This window comes from Aplysia californica, unplaced genomic scaffold, assembly GCF_000002075.1.
Source record: "Aplysia californica isolate F4 #8 unplaced genomic scaffold, AplCal3.0 scaffold00251, whole genome shotgun sequence".
NCBI lineage: Eukaryota > Metazoa > Mollusca > Gastropoda > Aplysiida > Aplysiidae > Aplysia > Aplysia californica.
In genome coordinates, this window is record NW_004797521.1 from 7,279 (window position 1) to 9,044 (window position 1,766).

A 1,766-nucleotide genomic window follows, 5' to 3' on the forward strand; every position below is an offset into this window, starting at 1 on the left:
CCAGGCGGTCAAACACATACTGGGGACAGAGGGAGAACGACACGGTCAAACACATACTGGGGACAGAGGGGGAATGATACGGTCAAACACATACTGGGGACAGAGGGGGAACGACACGGTCAAACACATACTGGGGACAGAGGGGGAACGATACGGTCAAACACATACTGGGGACAGAAGAGTACGGTCAAACACGTACTGGGGACAGAGGAACAACGACACGGTCAAACACATACTGGGGACAGAGGAATACGGTCAAACACATACTGGGGACAGAGGGATACGGTCAAACACATACTGGGGACAGAGGGATACGGTCAAACACATACTGGGGACAGAGGGATACGGTCAAACACATACTGGGGACAGAGGGGAACGATACGGTCAAGAATTCATGAGAGAAAAAAACAACGACGTTATTTTACCTCTTTAGCTTTATACTAGACAATTTGGGGGTAATTTAAGATACAGCGAAAACAGAGAGGAGAGTGGAAAAACAGAGAGGGCAGTGGAAAAACAGACAGGACAGTTTTTGAGTTGTGGTTGTAGATAAATAAACAAATAAATAAAAACAATTAAAAAATAATGAATTAATGAATGAATAAATAAACAAATAAATTTTTAAAAATACAAGGTTAATCTCTGTCAAGGTCATGAACGTATAATCAATGACTTCAATGTGCCGACAGCGGGGAGTGAGAGATATGATCTTGCTCCCACAAGGTAGGTGTGGTGAGTGAATGAGTGACAGCTTGTGACAAACTACAGTAGGGCTCCCAACCTGCTGTGTGGGGGACATTAATGGGGGGTTTTGTTCTTTCTTTTATAAAGAAATTAAAGTATGGATCTTTTCATGACTCATGCGTCTGCTTAATATACCATAACACGAGGAATACACACACACACGCACGCGCATCACAAACACAAATACACACACACACAAATCACAAACACAAATACACACACACACACACAAATCACAAACACAAATACACACACACACACAAATCAAAAACATAAATACACACATATACACACACACACACAAATTAAAGCGCATAGAGCTTGCTTTCGAGTGGGGACTTGCGCTATACAAATGTTATTTACTTTTTTACTTTTACAAATCACAAACACAAATACACACACACACAAATACACACACACACAAATACACACACACACACACAAATACACACACACACACACAAATACACACACACACACACAAATACACACACACAAATACACACACACACAAATACACACACACAAATACACACACACACAAATACACACACACAAATACACACACACAAATCAGAAACACAAATACACACATATACACACACACACACAAACACACAAACTCACATACACAAACCACAAACACACACACACACAGACAGGACACACACACACATTTTAACCCAGGAGGACTTAATTCACTGATCCATGTTAAATGTTACAGCTGAACACCCCCAGAGACATACCCACAAAATAGACGATTTAGGAGGCGGGCGGCTTTGTGTTGGAAAGTTGTAAAGCACATAGAGCTTGCTGTCGAGCGTGGATGTGCTATATAAATGCAATAATTATATTATACATCGTTATCCATATGTTTAACACCGACGGTTATGGATGTACGATACACCTATCCACACAATGTAAATGATTTTTAGGCAGTTTATCTCTAGTGTTTTACACAGAGGGTGAATTTTATTTATGAACACCTCTATCGACGCAATGTGTAGGTGATTATTTTTTTT

General features: G+C 40.4%; 1 protein-coding gene across 1 annotated transcript in view; it reads right to left on the minus strand.

Annotated features, from left to right (window-relative positions):
- Positions 1-1,766, minus strand: part of LOC101856903 (CLIP-associating protein 1-A) — a gene marked incomplete at its 3' end in the record, with an annotated part of 53,805 nt that overhangs the window by 5,905 nt on the left and 46,134 nt on the right. Inside the window, 1 exon segment of the mRNA XM_013083733.2 lies at positions 1-19. Coding sequence (XP_012939187.1) covers positions 1-19 — 19 coding nt within the window.